This window comes from Bombus fervidus, chromosome 16 (genome assembly GCF_041682495.2).
Source record: "Bombus fervidus isolate BK054 chromosome 16, iyBomFerv1, whole genome shotgun sequence".
Classification (NCBI taxonomy): domain Eukaryota; kingdom Metazoa; phylum Arthropoda; class Insecta; order Hymenoptera; family Apidae; genus Bombus; species Bombus fervidus.
Window position 1 is genome coordinate 9,731,713 of NC_091532.1, and position 19,821 is coordinate 9,751,533.

General features: G+C 31.2%; 1 protein-coding gene and 1 non-coding gene across 3 annotated transcripts; both read left to right on the forward strand.

Moving 5' to 3' along the window:
• The first annotated feature begins 135 nt into the window (after nucleotides 1-135).
• LOC139995594 (lamin Dm0) lies at nucleotides 136-7,925 on the forward strand. 2 transcript variants are annotated; one of them, XM_072019203.1, is made up of 9 exons: nucleotides 136-739; nucleotides 3,608-3,920; nucleotides 4,038-4,330; nucleotides 4,461-4,655; nucleotides 4,774-5,002; nucleotides 5,090-5,311; nucleotides 5,392-5,496; nucleotides 6,048-6,106; nucleotides 7,117-7,925. In XM_072019203.1, the coding sequence occupies exons 1-8, from the start codon at nucleotides 336-338 to the stop codon at nucleotides 6,069-6,071; spliced, it is 1,785 nt and encodes a 594-aa protein (XP_071875304.1). In that variant the 5' UTR covers nucleotides 136-335; the 3' UTR covers nucleotides 6,072-6,106; nucleotides 7,117-7,925. The 2 variants fall into 2 exon arrangements, with proteins under 2 accessions (XP_071875304.1, XP_071875303.1); XM_072019202.1 differs by lacking the exon at nucleotides 6,048-6,106.
• A 763-nt stretch (nucleotides 7,926-8,688) lies between these two features.
• On the forward strand, nucleotides 8,689-8,761 carry Trnav-uac (transfer RNA valine (anticodon UAC)). Its single transcript has one exon. It is a non-coding gene; the product is annotated as a tRNA-Val (tRNA).
• The last annotated feature ends 11,060 nt before the right edge of the window (nucleotides 8,762-19,821 follow it).

Here is a 19,821-nt window from a genome sequence, read left to right on the forward strand (position 1 = left end):
GTTAAACGTTCCGCTATTGGCGGGAACTTAGAAGGAAATGACACGCTATTGGCCAACGAGCGTTGTGTATACTCGGACGTAACCTATCGCTTTGCCCCGTTGCGTTTACTAACGCAATATAAAGATGCACATAAGGAGGTTGCTTCGTTAACGTTGGCGTCACCGCTAAACAGTTCTTCCGTTGACCGAGGAAAGAGGATTTGGGCTTCGGTAGTTTTTTAAATTCGCTGAAAGCGTCTTTCACGGACACGGTGTTACTGTGCACCAAATTGATGATTTGATAGTGCTAGGGCGAGTGATAGTGCAATAAAAGAATTGATTTATTGTGAAACAAAATGTCAACGAAGGCAACGAAGAAGAGCACAGCGGCGAGTTCGAGTGGCAACGTGCAGTCGTCACAATTCAGCACGTCAACGCCGATCGGCCAGCGGCCAGGGAGTCCTTTGAGTCCGACCCGTTATTCACGTCTTCAGGAAAAGCAAGATTTACAGAATCTAAATGACCGATTGGCTTGCTACATTGACAAAGTACGACATTTGGAAACCGAGAATTCGAGACTTACGCGGGAGGTACAGACGACCCAGGAGACTATCACCCGCGAAGTATCTAATATAAAATCTATGTACGAGCATGAATTGTCCGATGCAAGGAAACTATTGGATGACACTGCGAGAGAACGAGCGAAGCTAGAGATTGATACCAAACGGTTATGGGATAATAATGAGGAGCTCAAGTCCACGTAAGTCACATTTAGTTTTATTCTGGTCGAGTGATAATGCGTCTCGGAAATATGTATGAATCGATGCAAGCCTGATTTCAAAGGGATGAGGCCGAGGCGATTATGAAATTTACGATTTCTTCTAACCAGCATGTCTCATGTTTTAGCGTTGATTTCGGGTATGTTTACGAGCTCGAAACCGTTTGATTTGTATTTATATTTTATGTATATTTTGTACATAATTTGCATTTTATTACGTGTTATTTACGAAAATATCGGAAAATTTAGGGTATAGATGGAGATAATCATTTGGAAAGTTATGATAAAGGTATACTTATATTTATAGTTGATAATATATTCTTGCAAATATTATTTTTTGCAATTATTGTTTGACAATAAATATTTCCGAAATTTATAAAAATAAATGGTTGATTCTGCAAGGGTTATTTACATACGGTTCATTAGACATATTTTGTATCTGATTTCAATGTTATTTATAAATTTCATATTACCAATTAAAATGTAACAATATTTAAATGTGTTTGCCGAAGAAGATGATAAAATTAATGTTGATACTTAAGAAAAAAATTTTGTTCTCTAATAACAAAGTAAAGTATATTTGTAAATAAAATATATGGAATTGAAAGAAGATAATACATGTTTAAGAAATTATTAGAATGAAATACAAGGATATCAGGAAGTAATCTATTTTATAATTGTTTATTTTTATATTTATAAAATGTATTTCAATATATAGACATACATTATACTTCAACATTTGCATGTTAGAATTCTTATTACTCCTACATTTGCTTGTATACATTGATGAATGATAAACACGTGTAATGATATGCAAATGCTTTATACATTGGTTCAATGTTAATTTAATGACTCTTAACTTAATTCAGAGTTAAACCATTGTATACATTTATTGATACAAATTGTATAGTTACATTTTTTTATTACATGTATTATGCACTTCACTTTAAGTGTGCTTCACTATAAGTCAAATGATGCTATCAATGTTGATTGCTATAACTAGGTTACATATCTAAGGAACATCAAACATAAATGGGATTTTTATATTATGTTAATGCAATAGAAATTCATTTATAGCATTTGTATAGTTCTATCAAAATATGAGTATAGATACATATCTGTGAAAAGAATTTGTACGTTTGTTTATTTCTCTCTTTTCCTAATTTGTTACATTCTAATCTAAAGAAAATATATCACGAAGTTTATCTGTAGTAGTTATCTATAGTATTCTTTAAAACCGAATATCAATTCCTTATGTTTATTTTTTCGAAATATATATCGCCAGAACGTAGTTGAAAGACATTTTCAAGAGTATAATGTTCCATTGATAAAATTCGTTATAAAATTTTCGGAATATTTGGGTGTGCCTAACTAACTTGGAACGTGACGTTACTACGAGCGATTGTGTCACGTTTACTATGCGGCGGTGATGTCATCTTCAACCGCATGTATAACCTCGACTAAAAACATTGACCTCCTTTCGAGCAAGCGTTTGAGCAATCGATAAAAATACGAGTAAAACGAGAAACGAAAAGCGGGAAATACATATTACTTTATTTAACAGGCTAAAAGATAGAAACGAATAAAAGTATGTATGTATATACATATAGTATGAATAATATATAGTATATAGTAGAAATGTCTTTAGATTTATTGTAAATATATATTTAATATTATGAAATATTGAAAATTTAATAGTTTATATTTTTATGAATAAACACAAGTAATAAAATGAAAAACTAATGTTTCGGTTGGATTGAAATTTTGACTCTTTGTAGTTTACATACATAGTATATTTTGAGGAATATCAATATAGTACATATGTATATATTTGCTTGTGTTTTGTTTAACGGAATATCTCCACTATGTTTTTGAACGCGACTGCTGAGGGTCTTAGAGTCCGGATTTATATTCAGCTTTTTGTGTAATTACAAAGTGTAATCCAGTCGTTAAAAAATTCGAAATATGTAATATTTTTAATTTTTCCAATCTTTTTTTTTATCGAACTTTAAAATTTACTGCAATTATGATTATGATGAAACTATATGTATACATACATTGTCAATGTTGGCTATATAACAGTTATAAAAAACGATGCTTCTTGGTGAAGGAAGTGACATTGATAGAGTTGTAAAATACTTGTTTTCGTATGATGATCCAAACCTAGCGTTTTTTGTGGTACAATCTTGTCATGGGTAAAATTTATATATGTGTAGTCTGTAAATTTTACTTCATTCCAGGGAATCGTTTTCAATTTTATATACCTATTATTTTTTAATTGAATATTTGAATTAGTTTTTTATTTACTACATTTTATTTTATTTATCACATTTTTATATCACATTGATACATATTATATTTTACGAGTCTAATATACTGTATGTTTTAAAATAACGAAATATTAAAACTTTTCGAGACATCGTTGTATAAAATAAAATTCTCGATGTGGGTCGTTGCCTGAAATAGAAACACCAAAGCTCTCTTATTTTCGACTACCAGAATGTCTTAAACGATTAAAATTTTTTCATGGAATTTATTATGTATATATATACTTAGCAGAGAAATATGAAAAGATTTTTTGTATTATACAATGTCAAATTTAATATTTTTAATACAGAAATGGAGAACGATGTGTGAGATTGCACTGTTGAGTTATGAAAGTTTTAGATATTATATTTAAATATAATATGATATTATACATTTTATTATATATAGATTATAATATTTTAATATATTATATTATGATATTAAATATTAATATTATAATATTAAAATATCTGAAATCTATAACTGTATTTTAAATATTTTTTAACTAATAAATTTTGTAAATATTTTCTGTGGTTTTCTCAGATTAGATAAAAAGTTAGTGGACTTACAAGTTGCAGAAAGAAATTCATTATTGTATGAAACACGCTATAATGATTTACAATCACAATATAACCAGTGTCAAGCAGAACGTAAAAAGGATACTGAGAGGAGAAATGAACTAGAACAAGAAGTAGAGAAATTGAAGGCATTATTAGAAGATTCCCGTAAACATCTGGGAGAAGAAACTCTACAACGTATTGTTCTTGAAAATAATATTCAAAGTTTAAAGGAAGATATTAGCTTCAAAGACCAAATGTATCAACAAGAATTAACGGAAACACGAACAAAGAGACAGGTTTGTATTTGAGGGTATTTAGTTAGTGTCATTTTAAAAAATAACAACATAGTTATAGATATATTTAGTATAAATGTTTTCTGTATGATTGTCCATTCTTACTATATTTTATTCTAGATTGAAATCTCTGAAATAGATGGTCGTCTTGCTGAGGAATATGAAGCTAAAATGCAAAAATCTTTGCATGAATTACGAGATCAATATGAAGCTCAGATGCGAGCTAATAGAGAAGAAATTGAACTGTTATATGAAAATAAAATTAAAAATTTGGCAGCCCATGCCCAACGTAACAGTGGAGCAGCAAGTTTAGCTGTTGAGGAATTAAGGCAAACAAGAACAAGGATTGATACACTTAATCAAAGAATCAATGAATTGGAAGCATCAAATAATGCTTTTAGTGCACGAATAAGGTAATTTATTATGAATTAAATTGAATTTATGTTTTTATGTAATAAATTTTAAGTATTTTAAGCTATTGTACAAGTTATGATAATTTAAATATAGCATAAATTTAAATTTATTGTACAAATTTAAATACAGGGATTTAGAAAATTTACGTGAAAATGAGAAGGCCCGTCATGCAGAAAATGTAGCATCTTTGGAAGCAGAGTTAGCACGTATACGTGATGAAATGGCTCAACAAATACAAGAATATCAAGATCTTATGGATATCAAGGTTGCTCTTGATTTGGAAATTGCAGCATATCGAAAACTTTTGGAATCTGAAGAAGCCAGGTAATACAATTAATGTTCTATAAAAATATTTATAAATTTTATATATCGTAATACAATGTAGTTACAAGCATTAAATAAAAAAGAATTTTGTAAATATTTCATATTTATTTATTTATAGATTAAACATCATGCCTGTACAGTCAAGTTCAACAGCGTCTAGTGGTAGGACTACTCCTTCAAGACATACGCCGTTAAGAGGTGGAAAACGAAAACGCACTTTGTTAGAGGAAAGTGAAGAACGTAGTAGTACTGATTATAGTGTATCTGGAACATCTAGAGGGGACATAGAAATTACAGAAGCTGATCCTCAAGGACGATTTGTCAAACTCACCAATAAAGGCAATAAAGTAAGATACTTAACACTGTATTTCAGCATGTTCAATAATCCTATCATACTATATTTAATGTTTTCAATTTATTTTTATTTTTTATAGGAAATCGGACTTAGTGGTTGGCAAATTATTCGTAAAGCTGGTTCTTTGGAAACAGTATTTAAGTTCCATCGTACTGCAAAATTAGAAGCAGGTGCAACTGTAATGGTGTGGTCTGCTGATATTGGTGCCACCCATGAACCACCATCAAATATTGTTATGAAAGGTCAAAAATGGTTTACATCAGATGTTATGACAACTACACTTCTTAACAACGACGGCGAAGTGAGTATTTCTTATATTTTGTTATTACTGTGTTATTCAATGAATGTAAATAATATCTTCAATATTTTATTGTTCAATAGGAAATAGCTACTTCAGAGTGTAAAAGACAACAATTATCTACATCTCTATCCCGACATAGGGAAAACTTGGGTTTTCGACCTTCGGAAGAACTTCACCATCAACAGGTATGTATGGATATGCAGATATAATATTAAGATAGAGGTTATAGAATTATACTCATTATGATAGTCGACCTTAATTTGGCTTATTCTTTTTTTTATCCACAGCTAAATCAAATCTTAAAAGGTTTATTTTTTTGTTTAGGAATAAGTATTAGCGTTATATGTTTTTAAAAATATTTTAATATTATTTTAATCAATAATGATATTAATAAGAACATTGAAAATATAAGTGAGAAATATCATAAATACGACCTTTAAAAATTGTTACTGTATCAATGTTTATAGTTCCAATGTAAACTTAAAAACCAATTACAAAATAATTAATGATCTTATTATTTCGAAAAATTGTTTCTTTTTTGTAATTGTATTCAGTTAATGAAGACAATGTGGCTATAAAACATTCTGATTTTCTTGTCATTTATTTTTATTAAATTCTTATACAAAGTTTCTTTAAGTTTTCTTTAAATTGATCTTATTATTATTATTAGATTTAATATTTTAAATATGAAATAAAATCGGGATATGTATCATCAACGAATCTTCTTATTCCATAGAGAAGATATCTCTACCCATATTAAGTGGGCGAGCGAACGGTTCTGATGGGTCAATTTATGTAAGTTTTCTACTTATCGAACGTTAAAATAGTCGTCGATGATCAATGTCATTCGCGCTTTAAGTAAAAGAAATTATTTGCTTTGTGTTTTCTTCTTCACAGCACTTTATTTTCATGCTCACGCTTAACTAAAACATCATGAGTGTTACGAATATAGTGTAATTTTTGGTTAAAATGTAAACATCTCATTAGTTAACCACATTGTCTTTAAGATATATTTAAACAAACTCATTATACATATAAATATACAGTTATTGTTCAACATTTTCCATTATCATCGATATTGTTATTAACACAATACTATTGGTATTCTTACTTATTTATACTTATATCAACTAAAACGTTAAAATACTAAAAAGTTATTAACATATAGTCCATCACTTTATTGCTGTTATATTCACTTATTGAATTGGTTGAAATTTATACGAATCAACACCTTTTTTATATATAAAAATAAAAAAAATTATTTTCCATTTGTATTTATAGAGGCTTATTAGAAAATTTCGCCGATGTGATGCATGCATAAACATTATTTTAACATTTTTTCAGAAAAGTTTGGTATTAACTAAGTGAAATCAGTTGATGGAAATATTCATCAAACGATTTCATTGTTTCGAAAGTACATATATATCATTCATTAAATTTAATTTGCAGAATAAAAGGTTCCATTAAAATATACAAATTGCCTGCGTCAGTAATAAAATAATTATATATTTCTTACCAATAAAGTAAATATTATGTGCGTTTTTAATGTATGTACGTGTGTATATCTTTACACGTATGTAAGAATAAACGTACAATATTTATTTTTCTCATAAATTTCTTCATAAAAAATTAACATTCATTAATATTGGCTTAAGATCCTGTAACTAATAATTGTCGAATAATATATATAATGACATAATATAATCACATCATGCCAGTTGGATTCATTGAGCGATCCAATTTTGATTGAGGTATCCAATCTTAATTTTTTTGTCTACATAAATATGATCCTTTTTTTGTTTCAGGGTGATCCTCAAGGAGAAGAATTTTGTCGCCTTATGTGAAAATAAGTCCGCAAAATAATCTCAAGAATTCTAACAGCACGTTTTTAAAAATGCTTAAGAAAAGGTACACAGAAAAAGCACTTGAGAGAATTTGGTTTAGAAACCGAATCTCAGAAGTTTCATTAATATAAAGAATTCATATAAAGTTTTCAATGATATATTTTGCTTAAGAAAACAATAAAGAAGAGATTAAAAACAGAATTCACGACACATGTTAGTACTTTATATTTATAGAGATATGTACTACATATGAGAAAATATTCTGTAATATAATGTTTAAATCAAACTTAATGAAGAGTTTCATAAAGATTGAAACGATTATTGCATTTACATATTTGCACTTCGTACAAAACTTATTTGTCTGTTATATCAGAGTTGCTGCTTTATTGGATAAGAAGCACGAATAATCTTTTCAGCGAATAACTATTTTTGGCGTACCATTTATTTCTACCTAGTCGTTATCGTGCCTTTTTAAATGTAAAAGAAAGAGATCTTTTTTCTTAGTAGGTAGTAGTATTTATTTTTAAGTACAAACCCGGATGCAATAGGAGCGTGGTGCCCGCCGTATATAATATTCATATTGATTCGTTTGACAGGAAAATATTTTCTGATATGTATACTGAGTTTTCTATTAATTAATAAGACAAAGAAAAAAGTGGAACTATGTTTAGTGCAAAATGTATCAGCTCCGCCATCCGTAACATCATTTTGTTAATTGTATTCGACTTTATACCATTTATACAAGTAATAAAAATCTATAATTAACCATATCCCTATTATCTTTTTTTATGGTCCTCATCTGTCATTAAATTCTATGTAATTTAATCAATACATAATTTATATTTTTTTCTTATAGAATAAATTTCAACTTTGCTTTTTGTGTTAAAAATCTAGTAAAAATAATGTGATATCCATTCTTTCAATTTATTCAATGATTTTACTATGATTTTAATTATTTTATCGTGCATAGTTTTGAACGGTCGGTATTACAGAATGTCATGCGATAATTCCTATATTCTCTGTAGCAAATTTCAAAGGACCTATAGGAGCGTTCAGACGATCAACATTATTGTCAATATTTAAGATTCTCAACATTCTATTGACAATATATATTGATCGCCCAGACTTTAGATGGTCTCTTAATATATATAATAATGTTGAAAATCTTAAATATTGACAATAATATTCACAATAAAATATTGATCGTTTTAAGATATGTGATTCTTCTCGAGATAGTTCAAAATGTGAGACATGAAGTCCCATTTAATATCAGGTCTATTCTATACTTAGTCAATCCCATGGCGTTACAATTATAGAACCTTATCTTCTATCAGTGATGAGCTGCCATCTGGTGGTGACTAGGGTAAGCAATTTTGAATTAAGAATTCCTTAGTTGATTGTTCTAATTTCTAATGTTGTATAATTTTTATATTAGATATTATTTGTAAGTAAAGATCTTGTACAATATAATATAAATATATTGATAAAATAATGGTGAAAGAGATTCATGTTAACGAAAAACTGCTACCATCGGGTTCCGTGGTGTAGCGGTTATCACATCTGCTTTACACGCAGAAGGTCGCCGGTTCGATCCCGGTCGGAACCACACTTACCCTATTTTTTTTTTAATATCTTCGTTTTACAATTAATAAATATACTTAAAAAACGTCAATCAATAATAGTTGTAGGCAGCAAAAGGTAGAAAACACGTTGTCTTCTTTTGCACCTACTTCATTCTAATACAACTTATCACAATTCCAAAATACTGTCCATTAAAGATATCATTATATTTCTCTCTTATATATATATATATATATATATATATATATAAGAGAGAATATATATTATATATATATAATCTTCACAAATATAGACAAAAATCATATTAATCATTATTGAACAACAATTACAAAATATATTACATGTATTCACTCGTCTTATGGCTTGGAACGAATGAAGAGTTCGTCATAAAATATATAAAGGAAGAAATATAACATTCTTCCAATGATAGCAAACAGGAATGAAGACTAAATGAAGTTTTTTACATTGTATATAGAAAGTATGAGCAAAACTAGGTACCTGGTTTCAGTTAAAAAAGCAAAATACCGTGTAAAGACTCTTGAATATAATTTAGTTCTTACCGTAATAGATTCTTTAAATCCAAGTGTTATAAAAAGCTCAATTCATCAACGTGACACTGAAACTTCTTAACTCGAAATTCTTAAACTTCTATGGATGAAAAACTACGACGTTCTCAGTTCTGCGATTGATTTCCTACCATTGCGAGGTCCAGCTCCTATCTTAGAAAGATATTAATATGCGTCATGACCCGCGTAGCCCAGTTTGCTCCACATTTCCTATCATTAAGCTGTCATCGTACTGCTTTTGTTCGGCTTATCTCTAGTTCGTTTATAGTTCTATCACACCTGATATTTAAAATCCAGTTAAACGAAGGGAGAAGAAATGGAGGGAATCACGGAACCGGAAATCAAAATTGGTATATTTGGTTGGCGTTTGCCCTGTCATCTGTTTGTGTTCGGACGATGGAACATAAAGAGTGTATTTCTTTCGTTTCTTATCGTTCCTTCATTCCCTGTTTCCGTTCTAGCCACCTGGCAGCCTACCTGCATCGCGTCGCAACCAACCGCTTCGTTTGTTTGGCATCGTGTGACGAGAGCAAGTCCGGTTTTTAGTCGGGCATCGGCTATTCAGCGCTCCTTTTCCAGCCCGTGTTTTATATATATCGGAGATGAAAGGAAAACGGGGTCCCCCGTTGGAATTACCTGGAAAAAGCTCAATAGCATTCACGAAATAACCCAGACACAGTCATTCGAAACTTGAGACAATGAGCTTAAGCTCGAGCCGAGCGTAGCCACGGTCACGGGATGAACGTTAAAACTAACAGAAAAGTGGCAATATTATGAGACACACGTTGTGTTAACAATCAAATACCGAGCAGGAGCAATGTCGCAGCTACGAGGGTCTGCCTAGCAACGGCGGCAGTAGTTTTGCTGCTATCCCTGGCTGAAATTCAACAAAACGAACGCGATTGTAAGGAGAGGAAAGTTTACATCAGTCTTTTATTCTTGCGATCTCCTTGAAGAGTTACACATCGTCTTGACGAGCAGTATATACCGAGCGTCACAGCGAACGTTACTCTTGTGCTTCAAATTCTATTCTAAGTTTAACAAAGAGTTAACATTGCCACTTTTTTTTTTTTTTTTTTATCGTGGGGAAATCCTCATGGACACTCGGCGCTGCGTAGCAACGACCGTGTAGTGTCGGACTCTTATCGACTAAAACCCCACGGTGGTCATCCCGACGTTCAGAGGTGCACCCGGGGTCTCTTGCGAATCACTACCGAGTGCAACCTCGTCGTCTATCTCCTTGCCGTTGTAGTTGTCTAGGGAGGCGTCCCGGCTTGAGTTGGAAAGCTAGGGGGAACCAATCCTCCTAGCGCCACGTCCCCTAGTCTGATGCACCCGGGGCAGCGACGGTGGCGCCGCGCCCCTGCGTCGTACGGAGCCCCTGCGACGTTGATGCGACGATCTACTGGGATCGGCTCTTCTCTTCCGGTCTCTTTCTGCCCGCTCCTTTCTCTGCATAACCTCCTCGCAGTAGGTGCGGACAGCGTTAAACTCCCGGGGCCCTCGGAGCATGGCCTCAACGACCGCTTCCGGAGCCAACCTCTCGCCGATGTCGAGCTGCAGGACGCGCCGCGGTTCCGTCCACGCTGGACAGAACTCCAGCGTGTGCTGCGCCGCGTCCTCCTCTTCCCCGCAGTGGTGACAGGTGGACGTCACCTCCCGCCCGATCTTCAGCAGGTACTCACCGAAGACCCCGTGTCCGGTGAGCATCTGTGTCGTCCTGAAGGTGAGCGGAACCTCGCCTTGATCTCTCCAAGCCTCCCAATTGGGAAGCACGGCGCGGACGGCTAGGTGTGGCAGCCTGGCGTCCTCCTCCATCAGCTGGGAGCGCCACCGCTCCCAGATCTCCAGCTTTGCCTCTTCCCGGACGTTCGAGGCCGAGAGGCCGTCCGGCGACAGCGCCGCGGTCGAAGGCGGTGCCCTCAGGTGTTCATACACCCGACAGAGCTCAAGGGCCCGCAGCTCAAACGGGGGGGACGCCGCCAGCACTGTCGCCGACTCGTAGGATATTGTTCGATATCCTCTGGCTATTCGAATAGCGGTCGTCCTTTGCAGTCTCCTCACCAGGGTACGACTGCGACGGTTGGCCATCAGATCTTGGGCCCACACCGGTGCCCCATAGAGGACCCGGGACCGGATCACTCCCTCGTAGAGTCGGCGGACTCCCGACCCTGCTCCGCCCATATTCGGAAGAAGGCCGCACAAGGCGTTGGCTGCGGCCGTCACCCTCGTGACCAGGAGCTCGAAATGTGGTCCGAACGTCCACCGACTGTCGATGGAGAGGCCCAGGTACCTCATACGACACTTCACCAGCACCGCTTCGCCATTTATGGCCACGGACAAACCATCGGGAGAGGATCCCCTGGAGCGGCGGTCGAAGAACCACAGGGCCTCCGACTTGGCCGGCGACACGCTCAATCCCAGTCGCTGAATAGCGTGCACCGCGCATGCCACAGCGTCTTCCGTGAGAATCACGGTCTCACTCCACCACCGTCCCCCGGCTAGCACCAAGGTATCGTCGGCGTAACAAACCAAGCCCGTGCCCGGGGGCATCGGGCATCGAAGGACGGAGTCGTAGGCCGTGATCCACAAGATCGGTCCTAGCACCGAACCCTGCGGGACGCCGCGCTCCACACGTCTTCTCTCGAGGTCATTGCCACTAGTGTCTAGTTACCGCGGCCACTGGACGATCTTGTATCATCTATATCCGTGATAATAAACGCTATCTCGATAGTGTAACAACGATGAACAACCCAGGCGAAGATTCGTTACACGCCCCTAAACCAAGCTGTAACATTATATAATATTACGTAATAACGTATTACAATATATAGTATAACGATATATGGTATTACGTTATAACGTATAACGAAATATACTATTACCTTATAACATATAACGTTATATATTATTACGTTATAACGTATAACGTTATATAGTCTTACGGTATAACGTATAACGTTATATAATATTACAGTATAACGTATAACGTTATATAGTCTTACGTTATAACGTATAACGTTAGGTACTATTACGATATATGCTATTATGTTATAACTTATAACGTTATATACTATTGTGTTATAACGTATAACGTTATATACTATTAGGTTATAACGTATAACGTTATGTAGCAATACGATATAACGTATAACATTATATACTATTACGATATAACGTATAACGTGATATGCGACTACGTTATTATGTATAACGTTGTATAGTCTTACCTTATAACGTATAAAGTTATGTGGTATTACGTTATGAAGAATATCGTTAAATGGTATTACCTTATAACGTATAACGTTATATACTATTACATTATAACGTATAACGTTATATACTATTACATTATAACGTATAACGTTATATAGTATTACGTCATAACGTACAATGTAATATGACATTACTATATAACATTACTATATTTGAATACATTACAACGTATAACGTTACATAGTGATACCTTATAACGTATAACGTTATACAGAATTACGTTATAACGTACAACGTTATATAGTATTACCTATAACGTATAACGTTATATAGTATTACCTATAACGTATAACGTTATATAGTATTGCGTTATATCGCATAACGTTGTATAGTATTACTTTATAACCTATTCCGTTATATAGTATTACGTTATAACGTACAAGGTTATATGAAATTACCATATAACGTATAACGTTATATAGTATTACGTTATGCCTAATAACGTTGTATACTATTACGTTATAACGTATAACGTTGTATAGTATTACTTTATAACGTATAACGTGATATACTATTACGCCATAACGTATAACGTTGTATAGTATTACCTTATAACGTATAACATTATATGGTATTACGTTATGAAGAATATTGTTAAATGGTATTACCACATAACGTATAACGGTATATACTATTACGTTTTAACACTTAACGTTATATACTATGACCTTATAACTTATAACGTTACATACTACTACGATAGAACGTATAACGAGATATACGATTACGTTATAATGTATAACGTTATGTAGTATTACATTATGACGTATAACGTTATATAGTATTACGTTATAACGTATAACGTTGTATAGTATTACTTTATAACGTATAACGTTATATAGTATTACGTTATAACGTACAAGGTTATATGATATTACCATATAACGTATAATGTTATATAGTAATACGTTATAACGTATAACGTTACATAGTATTACCTTATAACGTATAACGTTTTATAGTATTACTTTGTAACGAATAACGTTGTATAGTATCACCTTATAACGTATGACGTCATATAGTATTACCTCATAACGTAAAACGTCATATAGTATTACGTTATAACGTATAACGTTTTATAGTATGACTTTGTAACGCATAACGTTGTATAGTATTACCTTATAACGTATAACGTCATATAGTATTACGTTATAACGTATAACGTTGCATAGTTTTACTTTATAACGTATAACGTTATATAGTATTACGATATAGCGTATAATGTGATATACTATTACGCCATAACGTATATTGTTGTATAGTCTTAGCTTATAACGTATAACATTATATGGTATTACGGTATGAAGAATATTGTTAAATGGTATTACCATATAACGTATAACGTTATATACTATTACGTTTTAACACTTAACGTTATATACTATTACCTTATAACGTATAACGTTACATACTATTACGATAGAACGTATAACGAGATATACGATTACGTTATAATGTATAACGTTACATAGTATTACCTTAAAACGTATAACGTTTTATAGTATTACTTTGTAACGAATAACGTTGTATAGTATTACCTTATAATGTATAACGTTATACAGTATTACGTTATAACGTATAACGTTATATGGCATTACGTTATAACATATAACGTTATATGGTATTAGCATCTAACGTATAACGTTATACGGTATTACGGTATGACGTATAACGTTAAATGGCATTACCTTATAACGTATAATGTTATATACTATTACGTTATAACGAATAACGTTATATAGTCATACCTTATAACGTATACGGTATGTAGCATCACGTTATAACGTATAACGGTATGTAGTATTACGATCTAACATATAACGGTATGAAGCATTACGTTATAACATATAACGCGATGTAGTATTACGATCTAACATATAACGGTATGAAGCATTACGTTATAACATATAACGTTATGTAGCATTACGTTATAACGTATAACGTTATGTAGCATTACGTTATAACGTATAACGTTATATCCCATTAGGTTATAACGTATAACGTTATATAGTATTACCTATAACGTATAACGATATGTAGCATTACGTTATACCTAGTAACGTTGTATACTATTACGTTATAACGTATAACGTTGTATTATATTACCTTATAGCGTATAACGTTATATAGTATTACTTTATAACGTATAACGTTATATACTATTACGATATAACGTATAACGTTATATAATATTACAGTATAACGTATAACGTTATATAGTCTTACGGTATAACGTATAACGTTATATGGTATTATGTTATGAAGAATATCGTTAAATGGTATTACCTTATAACGTATAACGTTATATAGTATTACGTTATACCTAATAACGTTGTATATTATTACGTTATAACGTACAACGTTGTATAGTTTTACTTTATAACGTATAACGTTATATAGTATTTCGTTATACCTAATAACGTTGTATACTATTACGTTATAACGTATAACGTTGTATTATATTACCTTATAGCGTATAACGTTATATAGTATTACTTTATAACGTATAACGTTATATACTATTACGATATAACGTATAACGTTATCTAATATTACAGTATAACGTATAACGTTATATAGTCTTACGGTATAACGTATAACGTTATATGGTATTATGTTATGAAGAATATCGTTAAATGGTATTACCTTATAACGTATAACGTTATATAGTATTACGTTATACCTAATAACGTTGTATATTATTACGTTATAACGTACAACGTTGTATAGTTTTACTTTATAACGTATAACGTTATATAGTATTTCGTTATACCTAATAACGTTGTATACTGTTACGTTATAACGTATAACGTTGTATAGTATTACTTTATAACGTATAACGTGATATACTATTGCGCCATAACGTATAACGTTGTATAGTATTACCTTATAACGTATAACATTATATGGTATTACGTTATGAAGAATATTGTTAAATGGTATTACCATATAACGTATAACGTTATATACTATGACGTTTTAACACTTAACGTTATATACTATTACCTTATAACGTATAACGTTACATACTATTACGATAGAACGTATAACGAGATATACGATTACGTTATAATGTATAACGTTATGTAGTATTACATTATGACGTATAACGTTATATAGTATTACGTTATAACGTATAACGTTGTATAGTATTACTTTATAACGTATAACGTTATATAGTATTACGTTATAACGAACAAGGTTATATGATATTACCATATAACGTATAACGTTATATAGTAATACGTTATAACGTATAACGTCATATAGTATTACGTTATAACGTATAACGTTTTATAGTATGACTTTGTAACATATAACGTTGTATAGTATTACCTTATAATGTATAACGTCATATAGTATTACGTTATAACGTATAACGTTGTATAGTTTTACTTTACAACGTATAACGTTATATGGTATTATGTTATGAAGAATATCGTTAAATGGTATTACCTTATAACGTATAACGTTATATAGTATTACGTTATACCTAATAACGTTGTATATTATTACGTTATAACGTACAACGTTGTATAGTTTTACTTTATAACGTATAACGTTACATAGTATTACCATATAACGTATAACGTTTTATAGTATTACTTTGTAACGAATAACGTTGTATAGTATTACCTTATAACGTATAACGTCATATAGTATTACGTTATAACGTATAACGTTTTATAGTATGACTTTGTAACATATAACGTTGTATAGTATTACCTTATAATGTATAACGTCATATAGTATTACGTTATAACGTATAACGTTGTATAGTTTTACTTTACAACGTATAACGTTATATAGTATTACGATATAGCGTATAATGTGATATACTATTACGCCATAAGGTATACCGTTGTATAGTATTACCTTATAACGTATAACGTTATATGGTATTACGTTATGAAGAATATTGTTAAATGGTATTACCATATAACGTATAACGTTATATACTATGACGTTTTAACACTTAACGCTATATACTATTACCTTATAACGTATAACGTTACATACTATTACGATAGAACGTATAACGAGATATACGATTACGTTATAATGTATAACGTTATGTAGTATTACATTATGACGTATAACGTCATATAGTATTACGTTATAACGTATAACGTTTTATAGTATGACTTTGTAACGTATAACGTTGTATAGTATTACCTTATAACGTATAACGTCATATAGTATTACGTTATAACGTATAACGTTGTATAGTTTTACTTTATAACGTATAATGTTATATAGTATTACGATATAGCGTATAACGTGATATACTATTACGCCATAACGTATAACGTTGTATAGTATTACCTTATAACGTATAACATTGTATGGTATTACGTTATGAAGAATATTGTTAAATGGTATTACCATATAAAGTATAACGTTATATACTAATACGTTTTAACACTTAACGTTATATACTATTACCTTATAACGTATAACGTTACATAATATTACGATAGAACGTATAACGAGACATACGATTGCGTTATTATGTATAACGTTATGTAGTATTACATTATGACGTATAACGTTATATAGTATTACGTTATAACGTATAACGTTATATAGTATTACTTTATAACGTATAACGTTACATAATAATACGTTATTGCGTATAACGCTAAATACTATTGCGTTATAACTAATAACGTTGTATAGTATTCCGTGATAACGTATAACTTTATATAGTATTACGTTATAACGTATAACGTTGTATAGTATTACTTTGTAACGTATAAGGTGATATGCTATTACGCCATAACGTATAACGTTGTATAGTATTACCTTATAACGTATAACGTTATATAGTATTACGTTATAACTAATGACGTTGTATACTATTACGTTATAACGTATAACGTTATATACTATTACGTTTTAACGTATTACCTTATAACGTATAACGTTATATAGTATTACGTTATAACTAATATCGTTGTAAACTATTACGTTATAACGTATAACGTTATATAGTAATACGTTATAACGTATAACGTTGTATAGTATTACTTTATAACGTATAACGTTACATAGTAACACGTTATTGCGTATAACGCTATATACTATTGCGTTATAACTAATAACGTTGTATAGTATTCCGTTATAACGTATAACTTTATATAGTATTACGTTAGAACGTATAACGTTGTATAGTATTACTTTATAACGTATAACGTGATATACTATTACACCATAACGTAAAACGTTGTATAGTATTACCTTCTAACGTATAACGTTATAGAGTATTACGTTATAACTAATAACGTTGTGAACTATTACGTTATAACGTATAACGTTGTATATAATTACGTTATAACGTAGAACGTTGAATAGTATTACGTTATAACGTATAACGTTATATACTAATACGATATAACGTACCATGTAATATAAGATTACGTCATAACGTATAACGTTGTATAGTATTACCTTATAACGTATACCGTTATAAAGTATAGCGTTATAACGTATAACGTTATATACTATTACGATATAACGTAAAACTTGACTTGCGATTACGTTATAATGTATAACGTTGTATAGACTTACCTTCTAACGTATAAAGTTATATGGTCTTACGTTATGAAGCATATCGTTAAATGGTATTACCTGCTAACGTATAACGTTATACAGTATTACGTTATAACGTACAAGGTTATATGAATTTACCATATAACGTATAACGTTATGTAGCATTACGTTATAACGTATAACGTTATGTAGCATTACGTTATAACGTATAACGTTATATCCCATTAGGTTATAACGTATAACGTTATATAGTATTACCTATAACGTATAACGATATGTAGCATTACGTTATACCTAGTAACGTTGTATACTATTACGTTATAACGTATAACGTTGTATTATATTACCTTATAGCGTATAACGTTATATAGTATTACTTTATAACGTATAACGTTATATACTATTACGATATAACGTATAACGTTATATAATATTACAGTATAACGTATAACGTTATATAGTCTTACGGTATAACGTATAACGTTATATGGTATTATGTTATGAAGAATATCGTTAAATGGTATTACCTTATAACGTATAACGTTATATAGTATTACGTTATACCTAATAACGTTGTATATTATTACGTTATAACGTACAACGTTGTATAGTTTTACTTTATAACGTAAAACGTTATATAGTATTTCGTTATACCTAATAACGTTGTATACTATTACGTTATAACGTATAACGTTGTATTATATTACCTTATAGCGTATAACGTTATATAGTATTACTTTATAACGTATAACGTTATATACTATTACGATATAACGTATAACGTTATCTAATATTACAGTATAACGTATAACGTTATATAGTCTTACGGTATAACGTATAACGTTATATGGTATTATGTTATGAAGAATATCGTTAAATGGTATTACCTTATAACGTATAACGTTATATAGTATTTCGTTATACCTAATAACGTTGTATACTGTTACGTTATAACGTATAACGTTGTATAGTATTACTTTATAACGTATAACGTGATATACTATTGCGCCATAACGTATAACGTTGTATAGTATTACCTTATAACGTATAACATTATATGGTATTACGTTATGAAGAATATTGTTAAATGGTATTACCATATAACGTATAACGTTATATACTATGACGTTTTAACACTTAACGTTATATACTATTACCTTATAACGTATAACGTTACATACTATTACGATAGAACGTATAACGAGATATACGATTACGTTATAATGTATAACGTTATGTAGTATTACATTATGACGTATAACGTTATATAGTATTACGTTATAACGTATAACGTTGTATAGTATTACTTTATAACGTATAACGTTATATAGTATTACGTTATTACGAACAAGGTTATATGATATTACCATATAACGTATAACGTTATATAGTAATACGTTATAACGTATAACGTCATATAGTATTACGTTATAACGTATAACGTTTTATAGTATGACTTTGTAACATATAACGTTGTATAGTATTACCTTATAATGTATAACGTCATATAGTATTACGTTATAACGTATAACGTTGTATAGTTTTACTTTACAACGTATAACGTTATATGGTATTATGTTATGAAGAATATCGTTAAATGGTATTACCTTATAACGTATAACGTTATATAGTATTACGTTATACCTAATAACGTTGTATATTATTACGTTATAACGTACAACGTTGTATA